Source organism: Bidens hawaiensis, unplaced genomic scaffold (assembly GCF_021521415.1).
Source record: "Bidens hawaiensis isolate Kalapana, Puna unplaced genomic scaffold, B.hawaiensis_p1.1 tig00046636_1, whole genome shotgun sequence".
NCBI lineage: Eukaryota > Viridiplantae > Streptophyta > Magnoliopsida > Asterales > Asteraceae > Bidens > Bidens hawaiensis.
The window spans coordinates 28579-50977 of record NW_027498309.1 but is presented as its reverse complement, the minus strand read 5'-3'; the positions used below and the strand labels follow the sequence as shown (position 1 = coordinate 50977).

Below are 22399 nucleotides of genomic sequence, written 5' to 3'. Positions count from 1 at the left end.
ACGTAGTATTGAACGTTTTTACTTAAAGGTCCAAACTTTATAGTATATACGGGATATATATATACGACCGAAAACGGTTAGGGAACGTAGTGGGTGATGTCGAACCATAACAAGGGTATTAAAATCGCCAAAATGCTTGATAAAAACTAAACCCGTAGCTGAACTGGGCAACTTCGCCTGCAAAACCATAACTTCGCCTTCAAAGCATAACTTCGCATTCAAAGCTTAACTTCGCCTACGACCAAGTTCGCATAACTGGTAACTTCGCCTAAGGCCAAGTTCGCCTAATTGATAACTTCGCCTAAGGCCAAGTTCGCCTAATTGATAACTTCGCTTACGGCCAAGTTCGCCTAACTGATAACTTCGCCTAAAGCTAAGTTCGCTTAAGGTTTAACTTCGCTTAAAGCTAAGTTCGCCTAAGGTTTAACTTCGCTTAAAGTCAAGTTCGATTAGGAAATAAATTAAAAACCTAATGAAAAATGTGTTAAGACAGTTAATGGAAATAAAATTTTTCCAAGCTGACCTGGCAGCTCGACCCCAGCCAGGGGCTCTGCCCCTTGGACCCTGCTAGGGGCTGCCGCCCCTAGACCCCGCTGCCAGGGGCGCTGCCCCCGGACCCCCGTTCGTTGTGGGTAGTAGTTAAGACTAGAAAGATGATATGAGTAATGATAGTTAATTGATATGTATACTTGTTATACAGTCAGCCGTGCACAACTGAAGAAAGGGATTACGATTAACGGTGAACGTAGCCGTGTTCAGGTGAGTTTCTAGTCCCACTTCTGTGTTATGTTTTCGGGGCTGTGTGCATACTCGATATGTTTGTTAATACGCTTATCCTAAGAGATAAGTGTATGCCTTATGTGAATGATGTGATATGTATGAATGATGGCTTGACAATACGTGAACGATCTTCGGATATTGCACGTACTGTCAGGTTGTAACGCTAAGTATAAGGTAAGTATGATATGTATGCTTATGTGTATGAATGTGATAAAGTTAATAAAAGAAGGAAATGATGGTTGTATGGTTACGAAGAGGGTACCGGGCCCTAATAATACTCGAGGTATGATGTATGGTTGTATGGTAACGAAGAGGGAATCGAACCCTACTAATATTCGAGAACTAGGGAACCGTACCCTACTAATATTCGAGGAAAGAGGGTACCGAGCCCTAATAATACTCGAGGAAAGAGGGTACCGAGCCCTAATAATACTCGAGGAAGGAGGGTACCGAGCCCTAATAATACTCGAGGAATGTAGGGCGTAATGCTCTTTATAACGTAAGATATGAAAGTAAGTTAATACAAAAGAAAGTATGAAAGTATGAAAGTATGAAAGAAAGAATATAAGTTTATGTGTATTGTATAGTGTATGATTAACTAGAACTCACTCAGCGTAGCTGACTTTTAGTATGCACGCAGGTGAGTAGGATGAGGCAGCTCGCTTGAGGAGACACGTGGCACTGAATAAGAGGCTGGCATCGGAAGACTCAAGACGTTTAAGTTTAATGTTTCGTTTATTTTGAAAGACAAAATGATGTTTTAAGACAAGACGTGTTTTGTTATGAAATGTTTTATGAAAGCTTTTATATTCCGCGAATGTTTTAATTAACTCTGATATTTAGAACTGCGTTTATGAGTAAATCCAACACGAAAGTAGGGCTACCGGTAACGGGGCCTTACAAAATTTACAACAATTTTTATTTTCCTTTTTATATAGTTAATTACATTACTTATTAGCTACACCATTTTTCTAAACCAACTCCATGACCACATATTTTGTTTGTATCCCCATCAAAAAACATAAGATCATGTGTAGTGGGGTACTGGGGTTGCGCCCCATGATACATCACCCATATTTGTTGAGCCAAACCATTACGCATAGAAGAAGAGGGGCACCATAATACAATGCCCTCATGGGCGTATTGCATTCACGGGCAAAGAGGCTCAAGATGGTGTGGTCAACTTATTTACAATCAAATCATATTCATCTTTTAACATTTTCATTTATATAAAAAAGATAACATAATAATTGTGTTTTCAGTTAAATTATTATAAGTTATTGAGTGAAAAGTTAATGAGTATCTCATGCCTACATAACTGACATGACATAGTTTTTTCACTTTTTTGTTAAATCATTACGCTTTGTCTAAGTTGAAGTAATTTAAGATGAAGTAATTTAAAAACAAGAAATCATGGATGTTAATCGACAAAACATCTGAAACTAGGTTTTCATACAATCGAATTTCGGCTCGAATTAGCTTCCTCGAATATGTAACTTTTGAAAGTGAGCTTGAATCAAAATCGAAATAGCTTTAGGAAAACCAACCCGGATTCAAGTTAATTCAGGTTTATTAGGCCATACGTAGTGGGGCGAGAAGGAGGGGCGAAAAGGGGCGAGAAGTTTTGGAACACCGCCGCCCGGCGATATTTGGGCGAAAAGGGGCGGGGGCGTGATGTTTTTGTCGCCGGAAGAGTAAAAGGAATATTATTATTATATTATTTTGTGTGTGTGTGTTATATATACATGTTTATATATATATACATATATATTATTATATTATTATTTGTAGTCCCTACACCATTACACCCCAAAAACAAATTCTCACCCCTTGCTGACTGGGCGCCACACGGCGCAATTCGCCCCCATTTGTAGCCCCTCCACTACACATAGCCTTAGGACTAAGAGTATAAGTAATTAATCAGGATTAAGAGTATAATTATAATTAATGTAATTTGATTGGAGGCACAGACAAACACTCTATGTATTGACTTATGGTTCGACACTTCGAAAGGCAAATTGGCAAACACGTATTGTCATTTGTAAGGTGCAACAATTACAACCTAATTAGGGACTTAATAAGTGGTGTGTCCGAGATGATTCGTCCTTTACAATGACATGTTACACATTCACATAGCGTATACATGTGCATATCTAATATGTTTGTTAGGATTATGTTTAATCTCCAATAGTTCAAAATGAATAAATTTAGAAGTCGTGTATATAAAAAAATGGGTCAATGTCAATTATAAAATTACCGTAACATATTTCTTTGATTTGGTGGTTGTTGATCAAAATAAATTATAAATACGACTATATGAGTGTTGGTTTTTGATTGGAAGTACAGTATAATAATAATAATTATTATATGGTGGAATCTCTGTTTTTTCTTTGTCCTGACTTAATCATTCACCTGAGGACACTTAAAACAATATCTTCAAAGACATACAACTTCCTTGATCAACATTCATGTTTCTTCCTAAACTATGTCCTACATGTGTCAATAATATATTACGCCGTGTCGTTTGTAATCATCTATTACGACACTTTGTAATCCTTCCAATCTCGTGGGACAAAAAGATTTGTTTAATGTTTGTTAGGACACTTAGTTTTGTCCTGATCACTCCTTTGTATTATGAGAGACCAATTTAGTTTTCACGGATACTTACACAACATAAGTGTAAAACAATTAGTTAATCAAAAGTGTTCTTACGGCGCTGTCACGTATGGACATTAATTAATTAATTAACACATAAATCATGTGTAATGGGGAAACTTTAACTAAGTTTATAATAATTTTGATTTTTTAAATATATGAACGTGTATTCTCATTGGTTGGATTTAATTGTGGTCCGCCACCCTGCAGTGGCGGATGCTTCTTTGGGCCAAGGTGGGCCGCGGCCCACCACGTTTTTCGTTTGTTAGTGTATTTTTTTCGAAAAAATCAAAAAAATATATAAATGTAATGAGTTCGGCCCAACCAATTTATTTGAGTCCGTCCAACCATACTATTTGAGTCCGGGCCAGCCTTGAATTTTTTAAAAAATAAATTTTGTTTAAAGCGAAAAAACAAGAAATGGTTTACGAAATAAACATATAGATGAATACAGGCTAAGAAATAAAACTACGCAAGACCAAGGCTAAGCCCAAATAAAATTTAAACAAACAAAAAACAATAAACCCAAAATCCAACCATACCATCTGGTCAATGTTCGAACACAACAACAAATAGAGTTTTCAATGTGTGTTGGCTGTTGTGTGACTTACTGACTTGTGAGGTTCGGCATAAAAGTCAGAACATAAGCTAGGGTGAATTGGTGAAATCGTTTGGGTGTGAAATCGATTAATCGATTGATTGGGCATTGTTGATATCTGTTGAGGCTTGAGGTTCGAAACTGACTCGTGTTGGAGTCAAATCAATTAATCTAAATAGTCAGCAGAAGAAAGCAGAGATTAGGTTCGGCAATTCGCATTTCACCATTTTGTATTTCTTTCAATTTGGTAGGTTAGTGCTTGGAATTATTGTTTACCCGGCCCGAACCGGACGACCTAAAACTTAGAAGCACGAAAAAAAATTGGGTCTTGTGGCTTTCAGCCCATGCATACTAGATGCTTAAAATCCGCTACTGCCACCCTGAGCTCCTTTGCTCGTTACTCCACTAGTGCTCATCAGGCTTTGGTTGAAATGGTTTAACCGGTGCTAAATGTTAAGGTGGAGTAGGGCTAAAGCGCATAACACTTTGTCTTAGTATAGGTCACCAATTTGTGTCCACAAAGGTAATTATAAATTAGTATTTAGTAGACATTTAGTTATCGATCACAATACAAAATACATGGCTGTCAAGTATCAACAACAGACGTAGTTAGTTTGTTGATAAAAGGGTACCATCGGTGGTACTATGTTGGAAAACATGATGTAGGATAAAGAATTTACCACGACTTACCGACACTTAAAAGATTGATTTCATGAAAAATATCTTCCTTGTGCAAATATAATTTGGTTATTATTGACAGCAATATTAAATATACAATCACAATTATTTCCATGAACCCTTAGCGGTATTAGTATATCTTAATCAACCACCAAATAATGGATATGTTTGAGAAGGAGGAATTGGCTGCGTCGCATACTCGCATTTTATAACTTGGATTTGAGTTTGAGATAAAGGAAACGTTTTCTTTTTTATGTTCGGTCATGCCAAATTTTGAAACATCATTATAATAATATAACTATTAGATATTTTTATATGACAAACTAATTCAACAAGCCAGTGGTTTACTGGTTTGTATAGAATTTAATAAATATAAAACTATGATAAGGTATTGTAAATCAAAAAATATCGATATAAGGAGTTTATATAGACACCCTTTAACGTTATAACTTTTGTACTTTTAATCCACGTTATTTTAAACTTTATATGATTAAAGAATACGAAAATACATTTTATTTAAATATTTTGAGTTTCTTTAGTTGTTACTATCCAAATGATATGGTCTATCATCGAAGATTTAAATATTGGTTAGGATGCGGTAGTTATGAAGGCCGCGATGACAAAGGTTGTTGCATCATAAATATCAACCAAGCACTCCATGGGTGGGGATGGATCTTATTTAAAAGTAAAGCAAACAAGTCAATCATAAATTTATTACTAGTAACGATTATTAGCAAGATATGGGTTAGATGATTTGCACATTTAGGGATTAATGGATTATAATCCAATGAATACTACAACTATGAAGAAGCAAAGGATGTCCAATCAAATAGTCCTATTATTATTATTATTATATATTTTTCAATTAAAGACCGATCGGTAACCCTCATGGTCCGTTCATTAAGGTGCGATAACAAGCTGGACAAACGCAATTTTGATCTTAAACTTCTTCAATGTCAAGACGCGTGAGCAAATTAAAAACAGTTAAGTATTGCATTACGTCTTTGTCAATTTAAATGTCTTAATTTGATATTTCCGTATATGTAAGTCCCAAATAAGTTGTTCAAATATATGTATAACTAGAATAATTCGTATAGCATGGAACAATAAGTGAGCTTCAATCTATCCGTAGACATGTCACATTGAAAATACCACACAAATTGACATTTTCTGTTTATTGATTTCTTGTATTTTTCTTGCATTTTACCCTACAAAGGTTATCATGGACAACTTTTAGTTTTTTAAAAAGGTTGATGTTCGTACAGTTTTAGGTATCCAAACAACATAATGATTCGATCCACATGTGCATGATTCAGGAATCTTATTGGAAGATTAAAATAATGTGACCTCTCATCCAATCTGGTTTCTGAATCGAACCCCACTTCATAGTCTCAAACATCCATATTTCTAGTTTTCTACATCATTTGTCTCTTTCAAACACATATAGTGGGTGTTTGGCCTAGCTTTTTTATTTTGGCTTATGCTTATATTTTAAAGAAGCTTATAGTTTATTTTGTATTATTTGATAAGCTATCTTTAAGTGTTTGGATTAGCTTATATTCTACATGTTAATTATGTGTCTTAATAAGTTATTAAATCCACCATTTTTTAATTTGTTAGAGTAATCTAAGACTAATCCATCACCATTTGAGGACAAATGAGTAACATACAACTTTATACAAATAAGCTAAAAAGCCATATTCACATAAGCTTATTCAAATGAGCTTATATAAGCTTATAAGCATAAGCTTAAAAGGCTAAACCAAACACTGAATTTAACTTATTTTATAAAAAAAACTAAAAAAGCTATAAGCTTTGTTAAAAAAGCTTGGCCAAACACCCCCATAATCACGTTATATATATTAAGTAAAATATACAAAGACAAACATGTAATTTTCAAAACTTTTCACTTGATCCTAAAATAGACCGTTACTTGAGTTAGAAGTGTAATAGTGTAAACTTGAGCTTTATTTTTAACATTTGAGCTCGACTTATGAATTATCTCTTAAGTTTGGGTTTGCATCCTTTATTATTTTTTAATTATTTATCAATATAAATTTCTAGTGATTTTATTATATAATATATTGCAAATTTTATATATAACATAATATATATTAGTTAGTTATTTTTATTATAATTTTATTTATTATATGTTATATTATAATAATATTCTAATTTAGTTGTAATTTAATGTTATAACATTTGTTGTGTAGATACGTATTTGATACACAAAATAAAAATAAGATAAATAAGAAACTAGCTTATTTGGCCATGTGTATATGCTTAAACTTTTAACAAATCAATCTCGAGTTCTCACACATAGCTCGGCTAGATTAGTGACATTACTACATAAATTTTGATTTAAAAATATGACAATTGACTTTCTGGTTCAATACCTGAAGGTGACCGTTGAGGCCGGGATCTTTATGATCACATGTTTGAACCTAACTTAAACGTTTTTTTTTTTAATAATAATAGACTTTCTTCTAATAATGTCTCTGAATAAATCAGACTTAAAATATATATGAAAAGTGGACATCATGTTCTAACCAAATTCATACGGGTACTGAAATATAAGATTTGTTTAATTTTATAAAGTAGGTTTAAGCAATCAAATTACGAGATTGTATCCAATAAATAAATAAAGAGGCAATCCACGTGTCACGTAACCCAAAATGTAGCCTGTTTACGCCATCACTTTTGCCTTTTTCTCACCTAATTATATTAATGACTTGAAATAATAATAATAATAATAACTCACACAGTGACACAGACCCCCCAATTCTCCTCCTTTAATATCCGCCGATCATAATAATAATAATCTTGATTGAATGCATCCATCTGGGTAGTTTCATTTCATTTCAACTCAACTTTTTTAATTGCGTCTGTGATCTTCACTTCAGCTGATTATTATGATTATGATTCTCCTCCGCATTTGACGCTGAAACGCGTGGACTTATTTTTTATCCTTTTTTTCCGGGTCAAAATACTGCCTGCCAGGTGTTTGTGAAAAAGCCTCAAAGAGGTTTTTGCAGTAAAATGGGATCTGGAAATGGGTTTTATTCGGGTGGTGAGTTTAATTTGGAACCCAAGTGGTTGATTGATCCTAAGCTTCTTTTTGTCGGTCCAAAGATTGGTGAAGGTGCTCATGCTAAGGTCTATGAGGGCAAGTAAGTTGTTCACTTTATCAATCTTTTTAATATATTAATTGAGTATTTGAATATTATGTTGTTGAATTTGATACATCTGCTTGCTAAGTTACTGAAGTTGCTTTTGTTTTATTAAAGCTGAATTTGATGTTTTTGTTGATTTTGTGCATTTTTTCAGGTATAAAAACAAGAATGTTGCGATTAAGATCGTGAACAAGGGCGATACGCCGGATAACATTGCGAAGATTGAAGGGCGGTTTTTGAGAGAAGTTGCAATGTTGTCTAAAGTGCAGCACAAGAACTTGGTAAAGGTAATGCATTGATATACTGATATGATCTCAGACTGATGTTGTCCAGTTTTGTTAAATGATGAAACGTAATTGGTTACAGTTTATCGGAGCGTGTAAGGAACCGATTATGGTCATAGTAACTGAGCTTCTTACTGGCGGAACGTTAAGGAAGTACTTGGTAAATATGAGGCCACGGGGATTGGATACGCGAGTTGCTATAGGTTTTGCACTTGATATAGCGCGTGCAATGGAATGCTTGCACGCACATGGAATCATTCACCGTGACTTAAAACCAGGTGATTTGGAATCGTTAAAATAATGAATTGTAAGCCTTAATTCGTACTGATATAATTCATAAAATTTCAGAGAATTTGCTGCTAACGGTGGACCACAAGGTTGTGAAACTTGCTGATTTCGGTTTGGCAAGAGAAGAATCGTTAACAGAGATGATGACTGCAGAAACCGGAACATATCGGTGGATGGCTCCGGAGGTAATTAATCTCTTTTGGATGGTCAATTTGTAATAAAGGTTACATTTTTATTGCTTTCTTATGTTGATTATGCGTTAAAAACCAATACTTGTTATGTGATTGTAGCTTTACAGCACTGTAACACTAAGGCAGGGCGAGAAAAAACATTATAATCATAAGGTTGATGCTTACAGTTTCGCAATTGTTTTGTGGGAGCTCATACACAATAAGTTACCCTTTGAGGGTATGTCAAATCTTCAGGCAGCCTATGCAGCTGCTTTTAAGGTACATTTTACAACTTATTATTCCTACTAATCTTTATTGTTATTAGAAACAATCATTTGTCAAAAGTAAATCAGTCAAGTAACAAAGGGACCAAAATCAATATTGTCGGCTTATTACATTGATCTTGTGGTTTGAAATTTCTTTTGAATTGTGTCATTTTTGTTGTGTAGAACGTTAGGCCGAGCGCTGATGACCTGCCGGAGGATTTGGCTTTAATAGTGACATCTTGTTGGAAAGAAGACCCGAATGCTCGGCCAAATTTCACTCAATTAATAACAATGCTGCAAAATTACTTGTCTGCCATCTCACCCGCAGAACCGCGACCAACAGCGATCCCTCCTAGGATATTCGCTTCACAAAATGCAGTTTTTTCACCTGATTCTCCTGGTACAAGCACTTTAATCACAAAAACAGATGACTCGACACCAAAAGCATCCAATGAAAACACCAGCAGAGGTATTTTCTCCTGCTTTTATCAGTGTTGTTAACGGTCGAATAAGAGGTTGGAACATAGAATCTGTACACAGTTAAGAAGAAGAAGCAGCAGGAGAAGAAGCAAAGTATTAAGACTTTGTGTTAGCTTTTGATGGAGAAGTTGTAGGGTTTATTATTTAATTTGTTATATTTTGTGTCTATAAATTTGGATATTTTTGCTCATATTTAAGGACTTTTACTGCTTTCTTTTTGTTTATAAAAATAATAATGGTCTGTTAATGGTATAAAGATATAAAGCCAATTTGAATGGTCATTAATGATGGGGCTGCTATGATGTAAAAATGTCTGTTCAAGGGCCCTCTCAATTATTGGTATTAATGTAATAAATGCTTGTTAATAATACATAAATAATGAGGTCCAAGAAAAGAAGAATGTGCGTATTTAAATTCTAGTCTCTGCATTCTTGTGTTGCATTTAAGAGAACCAAAAGTTGGTAGACAAAAATTTGGATTCAAGAATAGTTTAGGGGTTGTTTTGTAGTTTGATAAAAGCTGAGGGGCTAATTTGGTTAAGTTTTTTTATGGTGCCCATGTACATTTCTTGGGGAAGAAGCTGACTTCTCGGTCCCACCAAACATTAACGCTTTGTGTCTTTCTCCAGGCAAATGTTGGTTCTAGTTTTACACCTATTAGGTTCGGGTTTAGGCTTGGTAAAACGTTAATTATGACAATACTTAACGGTTATATAAATACTCATATAAAAACCTTACTGAATTATCAAAAACCGAACTGCACTTATAAAAGTTTTATATTTTTGATAGTTTAAGCTCATAACAACTTAAAATGGTATTTATTATATTTTTTAGATTATATAAAATGTTAGTATAATCGGATTTGATATGAGTAAATATGTGTGAAATTAGTTTCGAGCAATCAAACATTTGACATCTAATATCACAAATATTTCAAACATGTAATATATATATTTTTTCTATAATCAACATGAACATTTACGATATCTAAATTCCCATATCAAATGATATTGATTGTCATCAATTTATGGTACCATCCCCTATTAGTGATTGATTACTCTTAAGACATTCTTAAGTTAAAAACAATGAGACGACAAAAAACACTTGTTTTTATGGTATATAATAAAATGAATTTCACGGACATTTTCTCTGGTGTGCTTATATTGCGGTTTCGACTCATACGTCTGACTTTCTACAATTTGGTTCTCGTTGTTCACTCAAAATAACACAAATACATTGTATAGTTATAATGATTCTAACGTTTGTAGAACAATATTTGTGCTCACTTTGCATTCAAATGCCATAAAATATTCCCTAAATCCACAACTAAAGGATGTGAATCGAAACTGTAATACATTGAAATTTAAGGGCACCACAAGAATAATCCGTGTAATTTTACATGTGATAAATATAAACTTAAGTTATCCCAATATAAGTTTGTTGTAGAAATCCTAAATCATTACAAAAATAGTTACAATTAACTAATTATCAAAAATGAAAAGAACTCTGTAATCTTATAAACAAAAAAGTTATATAAAATGTACCTGGAATAAACGTTATTGTTTTACATGAAATGTCAAAAACCAAAAGTGTAACCGAAGCAGAGGTTCGAAAGAGGCAACGTCCACAATTTCCCGCTCATATATGTCTTAATCCAGTCTCACGCGCTTACGACAAACACGCGCACACTCTCTCTTTCTCACTACATTACATTACTTGCTTCGGTAGAGAAGAAGAAGAAGAAGAAGAAAGGGGGAAATTGGCGTCACCTGCACCTTCTGTCAAATGTTGAATGATCTTATCTAGCTTCCATTTTACCTTCATTTAATTATTAATGATGGCCAGGTAACTCCTGGCTTTGATTTTGTGTTATTGATGTTAAATCCTTTTGTTTTTTTTAGGGTTTAGTCGATTGATTGATTCATTTCCGTTAAAACTCTGTTGGTTCTATATATCTCTGTATGTGATGGCGAATAAGTCCAGTATTATTATTATTATTATTAATAGGTTAGCTTTTTATTCATCATGTGTGTATAGGCTTTGTGATAGGAATCATGCTATAGTTAGCCTCTAAGTGCCATTTGTCTATTCTAGAAGAGTATTAAGTGTAATTTCGTTTCTATAAATAGGTTAATAACTCTTTAGGGAGATAGGGATTAATTTTGTTAAGTTTGTTAGGGCTCCGATGATGGAGAGAGGGCATCGCCCTGGAATATCCTTGTAACTTTCTCTTTACGTTTCACTAATACAATTGTTCCATCTATGTTGTTCCTATTGTCTTCCCTATATTCAATCTATAATCTATCAAACCCTATCACTTTGATTGTGAGCTGCTTCTTATACACTTATTTTACCTCATGCATTTCTATAAGGGGACTGACTACTTTATTAATTAATGGGATTTTATTAAAACCAATTGTCTTTTTTTATATAGAAAGCCAAGTGCAGATTAAGTACAATTTGCAGTTTTAGGATTTTAAAGCTTGCTTGTAGATTACAAAATTTACAGGGTCGAGATACTGTACAATAATGTCTTAACGTACGATAGGTACGCGAGACGCTCAAAGGCAAAAACCTAAAACGCTCAACCAAAAACTAAAACGTTTAAAAACGGTTTTTGTGAAAAAAGTATAAAATTGGTCGATTAACGATCCAAAACTGTTTTTTTCGGTGAACCAATGGTTAATTGGATATGTATTGACGGTTTTGAGATGTGGGGATGTGATTTCATGGATCGATTCGTGAAAAATAGGGATTCGCGTACCTATTGTACGCTAAGGTATTATTGTATTGGATCTTTTGCCAAAATTTATAAACTTACCTGACAAATAACACCCATAAACAAAATTTACTCATTGAGAGTAGTTACAAGATATTAACAGTACCGGTATTAGTATACATAGTCAATCACTCAACTTTGTATATGTTAAGGTGCATTTGACATTTGATATATGAGTGCTACCACATTATTACATCATAAGTTTGATAGTGCACACATTTAGTAAACCATTCACCTTGTTAACTGCATATTTTTTTTCGAATGGAGGGAGTATGATAGCTCTTTAGTGAGAGCTACTATATTATCATATATTATTCCTTAACAAAAGTTGTATTTGCTACTAATGTAATCTACCTTTTGAATATTGCAGAAGTTGGATTGTTGATGGTAGAGCTATTGCAAGAAAGGTTAAAACATGTCGTCTTCCTTTGGTGCATCAAATCAAAGACTGTGGAGCAATTCGGGAATGCCCACAATGCAATCACAGAATCGATAACACTGATGTAAGGAATCTAACAAATCATTCCAACTTTTTTGTAGTCATTATAAGTAAAGCCATCTTCTAGAAGTAAAAAAAGGTCACCTCTTATACATGTTTCACTTTGCAGGTGTCAGTTGAGTGGCCTGGTCTCCCAGCTGGTGTGAAATTTGAACCAACTGACGTGGAGCTTTTACAGCATCTGGCAGCAAAATGTGGTACGGGGATTGAAAAACCGCATCAATTTATTGATGAATTCATCCCAACACTTGATGTAGATGATGGAATATGCTCCAAACATCCTGAAGATCTTCCTGGTGAGTAGAGTACAAATGTCAACCGTCTCATTGTTGACTTATGAGTTGACTAAACTAAATTTATGATTTTTAACTCATTTGACTTATATTTTAGGCGCTACAAAAAATGGAAACACTGTCCATTTCTTTTACAGGACCACAAATGCGTACACTACTGGTCAAAGAAAACGTCGCAAGATCTGCAAAGAATCTGGTTTGACCAAGGATGTGCGTTGGCATAAGACTGGCAAGACAAAAGCAATTATGCAGAATGGAGTCCAGTTAGGGTGCAAGAAGATAATGGTCCTTTATGGTGCTGCTAGTGGGGGTTCAAAACCATATAAACAGAACTGGGTCATGCATCAGTATCATTTAGGAACCATTGAAGATGAAAAGGAAGGTGAATACGTAGTTGCAAAGATTTTCTATCAGCCACAGAAAGATTCTGAGAAAGTGGATAATAATGCTGTAATTGAAGATTTAGATGCATGGATGAATTTGACTAGTCCAAGAACTCCAACATCCGATGCCCCTGATCCACGCAGGCCTGGGAAAACCATTGCTTGTGATGATGTCACCGCTGATAATGTTATCCAATCACCAAAACAGGTTGGTGTATTGACTATATTCTTGTTACAGGTAGCAATTTCGACCTATTTACTTATTTGGGCCGATGCTGACTGATATTCTAATTTGATGTTCGATTAGGAATCTGGGTGGTGTGCTGAACAGAAGTACCTTCCTGCTTCTAATGTTGAAAATAAGGAGAATACAGGGATAATCATCTGGGAAGATGATTCACAAGCGGTTGATTTAGATGCATTTGATGACTCGTTATTTTGCAATGAGAATCTTGATGCTAATGAACCTATCGCCGACTCAAGGCTCAATAATGGACTTCAATCTGGCTCTAATGCCAATGCTGACTGTGCACCGGGAACCAGCAGGGGTGCAGCTTCTGGAGTTGATCTTGAGAATCTGGACTTGGGTACTCCACCCGATTTCAATCTTGCTGTAAGCCTACTATCTTTCTATCCATTAATTTGGCTCTATTATAACTGATTATCACTTTTAAAACTTATATCCAAACACCATTTTGTGAAGGTACACAAATTGATCAATTTTGTGTACATGCAGGATTTGCACTTTTCATCACAAGACAGCATTTTTGGCTGGTTAGAGCGCTTGTAAAGTGTGAACAATATTTGGGCTATTGAAGGACGTTTATTTCCTTTTTGTTTGGTTATTTATTGTCAAATCTTGAAAAGAACTGACCGTGCTATGGATTTCTGTTTTTGAAATAGCTTTGGCTAAACAATGCATGAATCATGATGATCAAGTGCCCGATTTTGTAATGTGATGGTGATGCCCTCTATATGTGTTGTAGAGCATATATGTAATGGTAACTTGAACTATAATGGTGTTTATACATTGCCTTTTGGGCGTATAATTATGTGTGTGTATCTTGTGTCAGTATTCACTTTTTAACTAGTTTACAGGTTGAAGGACATGTTTTAAACGCATATGGATTCAAACTTAACTTTTATCTCAACGTTTATATACAACTTAGTCTACCCATCTTCCCTTGTTATTCAATAGAGAAGTGTTCTCATCAGTTTAGCTAGTTTGTTAATTAACTACTTTTTGATGAGTTTGTTTTGAAAATTAATGAAAGGCATCCTAATTATAATGAACAAAAGTGAAAGTATACCTTTGAGCATTTTTTGTAAAGTTTTCATTTCTCCATACTATTTATTACAGATGAAATAGTACAACAATCCCTAGTTGTATAACTGTATCCCAAACTCAGCTTCCTTCCCTGTTAAGTACAAGATTGCTTTATAGTTATTAACCATGACATTCCCTATTGCTAACCCGTTTAAGAACTTAAGGCGATTACTTATTAACCATAAGATTCCCCGTTTCCTCTATAAAGATTGGGAACCCAATTAGGAACCTTTTCTTAAGAACAACTAACACACACTATAACCCTTCTCCTAAATATCATTTTTTTACAATTACAAGACTTGAATCATCGCCATTTGAAAAGACAAAGTCTGATCCAACACATTAATACCACTAGACCAAAGGCGGCCTTTGGTCCATTAATGGACTTAAGACTGTAAAAACTTATCCACGAAAAGCAATTTTAAACTCGTCACAAAAACCCAAACTCAAATATCACAGTAATCATAAAAACCAAGTTTATAATATATCACAGCAACTATAACAGAATCAAAGAAACTAAAATGAGATTTTTTAATTATAACCATTTATTATATTTTTAAACATATTAATGTCAATAATATATTTACTTTGGTACCGGTAAACGATTCGGGTCAGGGCCATTAGATCTCATCTTTTCTATAACTCATATTCACAAACAAGAATCTCTAAATGAACAAATTTTATACAATGAATCACAGATTACAATCAAACCCAATTGTTCTATATCCTATATCTAACAATATTGGCTCAATTGATGATTGATGGTTGATACTTCAATCTATAAAACACTCAAGAAAAAAATATATATTTCACAACAAATTCAAGAGACTTACTACAGAAACCCTCATTCTTCTAATAGTGATGCAATTAGCCCTCTTGGAGACTGTTCCCAAATCGGCAGATCGATAAACCGTTGCCTCAACCGTTGCTCCTCCGCATCGCTATGCGCTTCCGCAACATCACATAATCTTGAAATCTCACTAATTGTTGCTTCCTGAGCCTCAACCTGCAAAATTATCAATTTGACAATTTCCCCCAAATCACATTCAAACCCCTAAAAAAGAAATTAAATTTCAAAGCTTTAAAATTAAATTCAACCCCTTAATCACAATTCAAAATTAACAACAAAGTGATAAATTATATAATAATAATAATAATAATAATAATAATAATAATAATAATAATAATAAATATTAATAATAATAGACTAATCACTAATGGCGGGAAAATTTGAAATTATCAAAACCATTTTTTAAAAAAAAGGCGGGAATATAAAGTACCTGAGCGAAGGGGTTACCGGCGAGTTGGTGATAAGTGGAGTCCTGTACGACGGAGACGGTGTGATCTGACGGCGGAAGTGACGTCAGTGGTGACGGTTGATTTAGTGTAGAGAGTTGTAATGCATGTAAGGTGTTTGACAAAAGTTGCCAATGGTGGAGCTCTTGTTGGTACTTGGTTTTGAGGGTTAATAGTGTTTTCTTCTTTCTGTCTCTTCGTGCTTTGACTTCGGTTGTAGGATCCGACGGTGGAACGGCGGTGGTGGTGGTGGTGGTGGTGGGATGGAGATGTGTGCGTTTTAGACGGCGGTAGATAAAACCGTCGTCGTTGACGAGTTCCCAGTCTTGTTGGTTAGTTTCCATAGAGATTTTTAGAGTGGAAGAGTGTTGATGTATTAATGATTGATGGAGCGTTGGATTTTGGAGACTTATTGATTAAATTTGGTTTCAAAATACTATCATCGTAGGATATAATCCGTGTTACACACGAGTTAAAATTTGATATGTAACAAAGTGTATATAAATAACCATAAGATATCATAAAATTTACAAACAAAAACATATCATATATATACTGGAGATATAGAAAATAACATTGTCTACATATAAAGTTACTAATTAAACAAATTTAAGTTTATAACAAAAGTCATGAAAATATTAGATATTAACAGTCATATACCAACATGATCTTCATAATTTCCGTTCTCCAACAAAATCATCCGGCCTTAAAGCCTGAAAAAAACAAACAAACCATGGAACTCAATTAAGTATTAAACAAAAATGTTAACGTATTTCATAATGACTTTATGTGAACATAAATATGTAAATAATTTTGTTGCACTAAACACAAAATGTGAAAATGTAACAAAACTTTATAGCCAGAAATAAAAAAAATGCATATAACCAGTCATAAAATCAAAGAATATTCAAACTATCATATTATTGAAAATAGATAAATAACAAAATCAATATAGACAAATTTAACAACCATCAACTTCTTCAAAATTTCACCAAAAAAACAAATTACCTTAACAACTTGACAAACAAGTAAACGATTATAGAAGTTTATTGTATATTTTTTGAAGTTTCTAGTTATGAACTAAACTAATAACTTAAATAGAAAACACAAAGTAAACAATGAAAGTTAAAAATTTAGAGTAATCAACTACATAACTAAGTTATTGGTGTTACCTTAAATTTTATCTTCAGATTCCAAAGAGTTTGGAAGATCATCAAAATTTGGCTCATAGTTCTCACACCCTAACAACCATTTTACCTTCTCACTAACTTCATTTTCCAAATCCAAATGTGTCATTTCTTTTATAACATTAGCAAGCTTCAAGTGACCCAAATCTCTTAAAAGAAACATATCTTTGGATTCAAATATTGATTTAGGATAGTACCTGTGTTACACACGGTGGAACATATTTAAAAACATAATATATATGTAACATCATATAAATTTAATGAAATGCAAATGTTGTATTTATAAATAAATGATGCTTTTACATGAATTATAAAACATCATAACTTATTTGAATCAAATACAAAAACATTCAAAGACTAACAAAGATAAATAACAAGTTAAAACATTTTATAACTTATATCATTAGTACAATAGTAAACAACAAAGGAAATCAGTCTCCAAATCAATAAAACAATTCTACAATGTCGATTCAACAAATCTTTTATTTCAATGTTGATTCAAAAGATTAACTCTATCTAAGACATTTATTACACAACAATAATTGTAATATTTATTACTCTGAGATAGTATTCGTGTTTATTGGCACATCATTTTAAAACATTTATTACAAACCATTTTGAATTAAATATTGACATCTTGAAAAACATTTATCACTAACTTCATTTTTCAAATCTAACTGTGCCCTTTCTTTATAACATTAGCAAGTTTCAAGTGATCTAAATCTCTTAAAGAAACAGATAATTGGATTTCAATGTTGATTTAGGATAGTACCCGTGTTACACACGGTGGAACATATTTAAAACATAATATATATGTAACATAATATAAATGATATGAAATGCAAATGCTGTACTTATAAATAAATGATATTTTTACATGAATTATAAGACATTATAACTTATTTGAATCAAATACAAAAGCGTACAAAGACTAACAAAGACTGTCTAAGACATTTATTACACATCAATAACTGTAATATTTATTACTCTAAGATAGTACCCGTGTTTATTTGCACATCAATTTAAAACATTTATTACAAACCATGTTTGAATTAAATATTACCATCGTGAAAAATTTATAGTTAGTAACCTACCATCTTGAAAAAAAATTAACAAACCATGTTTGAAATAAAAGGTCTAATTTTAAAATGGCATATTTTGACTTCAAAATGTCAACATAATGTGTCCACTGTCTTTTCTTTTGCTTGAAGCAAAGTTAATACAATTAATACAAATTAATTATTTAATTTCGATAAAAACATAATTCAATTCCAATTTATTATTATTGATAAATACACAATTATATGTATAAACATGCATAAATTATGCTTCACTTAAAGACCATTAAAAAGTTTACGGTAACTATTTTCAACATTATTAGTAACTCTTAATAACATAATAATGGATTGTATAAGAATATTTAATTAAAAACGTTACAATAGTCAAGACAAATGTATGTTAATTTTTATATGAACATAATTTGTGAATGCAAATCTTAAATTTAAAAGTACTTAAATCATGTTGGTATATTCCAAGAAAGTTATATTGACTATGTAAATGTTATTTAAAATTTAAAACGATTTAATATGAATGGTAAAAAACGATTTAATGTGAATAGTCAAATGCTTAAATCGGTCGGAAATTTATTTAATTTATAACTTCTTCATTCGGTTTTTTAAGAAATAGGAAAGTTAAACCATATAAATTGTAATAATGGGATAATTAGGTTATTATTTCGGTCAAACCATATTAAGGAATGAGTTTATTAAAATGGAAAGTTTTAAAAACATAAAAAAGGGTTGTTCATTCGGTTTAAAAAAAATGACTTGGAATAATTGTAAAATATAATCTCGAAAATGGTTAGTTAGAATAATTGTAAATTATGAAAGTGCAGAAATAAGATGTACAAATTTGACTTTCATATAAACATAAATGGTGCATTTCTTTTATAATATAATATGTAAATATATATTCCATGTTAATTTTAGTCAAATCATTATTATGGAAGATTAATTATCATTATTTCGTTATTTACTTATTTATCGATTATGTAAAATATAATATTCATCGATTATGGAATAATTGTAAATTATAATCTGGAAAATGGTTGAAGGTGTGAATTGGTAAATATTAGTTATTTATAAAATTATATGGTTGTCTATAACGATTATGTATTTTTGTAAAATATGAAAGTGTAGAAATAAGATGTACATGAATTTGTAAAATATAATATAAATCGAAATGAGACATAATTTTGTAAATTAAAACATACTATAATATTACCGAGAAATCATGTCGTTTTTTACTCCGTATTATGTAAATTTTTGATTTTACATAACAGCATCAATAAATAACAACATCAATAAAACATCTAATTATTTGTCTTTAACTCGTTTGAATATTTACTTATCTCCTTATTTAGTTATTTACTTAACATTAAGATATTAACTTTAATCTTTGAAGTAACAATATTCCATTTTAAACTTTGACAATTAATTTATTGTTAATATAAAAACAATTACCTTATTTACTTTGATATTAACTTCAATAGTTTCGAAAATCAATTTAGTCAACATATACCAAAAATATATGGATACTTTAATATTCAAACGACTTCCTTAATTCGTTTAATTATTTACTTATTTACTTTAATAGCTTTAATATATGAACTAACAATATACAATTTTAAACTTTGACAATTAATTTATTGTAAATATAAAGAGAATTAACTTATTTACTTTAATATTAACTTCAATAGTTTCGAAAATCAATTTTGTCAACATATAACCAAAATATATGGATACTTTAATATTAAAACGACTTATTCGTTTAATTATTTACTTATTTTATTATATACTTCTCAAATAATTCAAATGTGTTAGAACTTACCTTAAATCGTCTAATTATTTATTTATTTCCTTATTACTTATTTATAGATTATGTAGTATAAATTAACAATGATAAATAATTATGTAATTATAATATATTGTACTATAAATAGAAATCATATTTTAAATTAATCAAAACACGGCAATAATTTTTTTTGTCGATTCTAGTATACTTATTATTGTGCAAAATATGGATAGTTATTTTTATATTAACTTGTACAAAAAATATAACAAGTTAACTTATTTACTTGAAGGTCAAAAAACATTAAAATTAAGTTTAATAATAACTTGAATATTTTCGAATACCAAATAAACTTATTCACTTTGAATATCAAGTAATTATTTAGAAATAATTCAAATTAAATTAAAAATCTGTTTGTTTATAAATTAAGGAAAGTCAAAGTATATAAAATGTGTTAATGGGATAATTAAAGTATATAAATTACAATATTCATGTTAATTACGCTATTTAAAAAATAAGGAAAGTCAAACTAATAATAAATTTTGGGACAATAGATTAACACACGCCGGAAAAAAAATACAGATCAACTAATCTCAGATCTACAATATACAATAATATTTTCTTTTATGTAAAAAAATTTAAAATGAATATACATGAATATTCAAAAATGAAATATACATCAATATTAAAATTAAAAACTATACATATTATAAACTCATGATCAATCCGTGAAATTAGATTATATGAGTCGGGCAATTACCTGAAATAATAAAAACGAATATTAATATTGATATTATGGATTATTTCAATTATAACTAATAACCGGAAAAAATAAAAGATGTTACCGGAAACAGGAAAATTAAAGGTGTCACCCGAAAATAGATTGTATAAGCCGTGACACTCACCTGAAATTATAAAGTAGAATATTAATGTTGATATTATGCAACCATTGTTATAGGTAAAACAAACATCCGGAAAAACTTACCGGAATTACTTACCGGAAAAACGAAAAAATGGAATATAAGGTGTTGATTAACAAACTAAAAGGAAAACTTGAGCAAATAAATCGGGTAGATAACCTGAAATAATTAAAAGAAACCATTGTTAAATGTATAACACATAGCTGGAAAACTCAATGGAAAATCTTACCGGAAAAAATTAATACGTCCACATATAACCTTCATCGCCGTTTATGATTTACAACCTAAACTGATTTTAATAAAATCAGTTAACAATGAGAATAAAGATAAAAAGGTTAGAGAAAACAATAACCAGAAAAAAATTTAATGTTGCCGGAAATTGATAGATCAAGATCGGAAGTTTATTATAAATATATACTTACCGGAAAATTAATACAAATCTACATCAATATTCGTCGGAATATATGAATAGGAGAAAGGAGATCCGGCTAAACTATAAAAAGAGAGAAAAAGTTGATTAGGGTAAATAATTAAGAAATGTTATGGTTTAAATATAAGTTAGTTGATTAGTTGGCATGATTAAGAAAGGTAATGGGTGACATGACAATGAGGTGGCATCCTATGTGGACACCCTAGAATGATGACATGTGGAAATTGCTCCTTGCTTTAATAGTATGTATAGATTATATTCTGTGACATGGCATTGACATATTCCCGCTAGTGACGAAGCTTGGGCTAAAACACCGGGGGGAGGGGGGATTCAAAATGTATACAAATTTCACAAACGAAGGGGGCCGGGCTCAAATTTTTGGCCAAAAACGGTTAAATTTACACTACGTATAAAAAAATTCGGACGGAAAAGGCTAAATTTTAAACTACGTATAAAAATTTTCGTCCGAAAACGGCTAATTTTACACTACATATAAAAAGTTTCGACCGAAAAAGCTAAATTTACACTACCAATAAAAAAATTCGGCCGAAAACGGCTAAATTTTACACTAAGTATAAAAAATTTCGGCCAAAACGGCTAAATTTACACTACGTATACAAAATTACGGACGAGAACGATAACTTTACACTACTACGTAAAAAAACAGGGGGTTGGGGACCCTTGGCCCTAAGCAACCTTCGCCCTTGCCCCCCCCCCCCCCAACCACTTAAGCAGGTTATGGTGAGTTAGCCGTTAGCGCCCCTTCCACTAACCAATAGCAGCCTCGAGCTGGCCCGTGTCACCCACTTGCGATTTTCGGTACTAGTACTAGTACAAAAAAATTGAGATTTTTGGGATCGAGATTCTCCAATCTCATCCCTAGTCACAGGCCTCCGACATTGATGATCATCATTTATTTAGTCGATTGTTTGGTATTTCTCACACTTAACTTTCTTTTAACAAGTAAGTGTTACATTTACAGGGATTGAATCATTTACCTCATATTTTATATCTTAATTACCTTACCACCGACCAAAGTGGTAATAAGCATTTCTCTTTGACAA

General features: G+C 32.1%; 3 protein-coding genes across 3 annotated transcripts; 2 read left to right on the top strand and 1 right to left on the bottom strand.

The window, feature by feature from the left end:
* Positions 1-7312: 7312 nt before the first annotated feature.
* LOC143596496 (serine/threonine-protein kinase STY13-like) lies at positions 7313-9581 on the top strand. Its single transcript, XM_077075256.1, has 6 exons — positions 7313-7881; positions 8039-8171; positions 8251-8446; positions 8517-8641; positions 8747-8905; positions 9076-9581. The coding sequence occupies exons 1-6, from the start codon at positions 7751-7753 to the stop codon at positions 9391-9393; spliced, it is 1062 nt and encodes a 353-aa protein (XP_076931371.1). The 5' UTR covers positions 7313-7750; the 3' UTR covers positions 9394-9581.
* Positions 9582-11128: 1547 nt separating this feature from the next.
* LOC143596492 (SUPPRESSOR OF GAMMA RESPONSE 1-like) lies at positions 11129-14342 on the top strand. The gene is made up of 6 exons (XM_077075254.1): positions 11129-11216; positions 12521-12653; positions 12759-12945; positions 13040-13533; positions 13633-13938; positions 14062-14342. The coding sequence occupies exons 1-6, from the start codon at positions 11206-11208 to the stop codon at positions 14113-14115; spliced, it is 1185 nt and encodes a 394-aa protein (XP_076931369.1). The 5' UTR covers positions 11129-11205; the 3' UTR covers positions 14116-14342.
* A 1154-nt stretch (positions 14343-15496) lies between these two features.
* On the bottom strand, positions 15497-16292 carry LOC143596495 (uncharacterized). The gene is made up of 2 exons (XM_077075255.1): positions 15933-16292; positions 15497-15706 (listed from the first exon to the last, which is right to left on the bottom strand). The coding sequence occupies exons 1-2, from the start codon at positions 16290-16292 to the stop codon at positions 15497-15499; spliced, it is 570 nt and encodes a 189-aa protein (XP_076931370.1).
* Between the last annotated feature and the right edge of the window lie 6107 nt (positions 16293-22399).